The following is a 387-nucleotide window of genomic DNA, read 5'->3' as shown; positions in this document are numbered from 1 at the left end:
TGCTAGCGGCCCCCGAATCGGTGGGCAGGCCCGCTGCCGGTGGCGCTGTGACCCAGCTGCTGCTACAATCCTTCAGAGCGGGACAGAAGGCTGGATCCTGTTTCGAGGAGGGAGAAGAGCTCCCCCTACTCCTCCCTCCAGCTTTAGCCCTGCCTCAGCTGCAATCATCCTGACGGAAAAAAAAGCCTGAGTTCCGTGTGCTGGGTCAGTTTGTTACATCCCCACCCATCATTGCAGCACCCCGTGTGCTTTTTCTACCAGACATCCAATAAAGGAACTCCTGGCAGACACTCAGGGGAGTGACTGCAGCCTGCTGCCTCCCATCCATCCTCTGCAAGCCCGGACAAAGCGAGGACTGCCCACAGGCAGCTGCTTGTCCCATCCATC

General features: G+C 58.9%; 1 protein-coding gene across 1 annotated transcript in view; it reads left to right on the top strand.

Moving 5' to 3' along the window:
• The window catches only part of LOC104273228 (transmembrane emp24 domain-containing protein 6-like), a gene marked incomplete at its 5' end in the record, with an annotated part of 981 nt that extends 834 nt beyond the window's left edge, over positions 1-147 (top strand). Inside the window, one exon of the mRNA XM_009868482.1 lies at positions 142-147. Within this exon, the coding sequence (XP_009866784.1) occupies positions 142-147 (6 nt within the window). The remainder of the gene's footprint in view (positions 1-141) is intronic.
• Between the last annotated feature and the right edge of the window lie 240 nt (positions 148-387).

Source organism: Apaloderma vittatum, unplaced genomic scaffold (assembly GCF_000703405.1).
Source record: "Apaloderma vittatum isolate BGI_N311 unplaced genomic scaffold, ASM70340v1 scaffold31624, whole genome shotgun sequence".
NCBI classification, from domain to species: domain Eukaryota; kingdom Metazoa; phylum Chordata; class Aves; order Trogoniformes; family Trogonidae; genus Apaloderma; species Apaloderma vittatum.
This window is presented reverse-complemented; position numbering and strand designations above follow the sequence as displayed.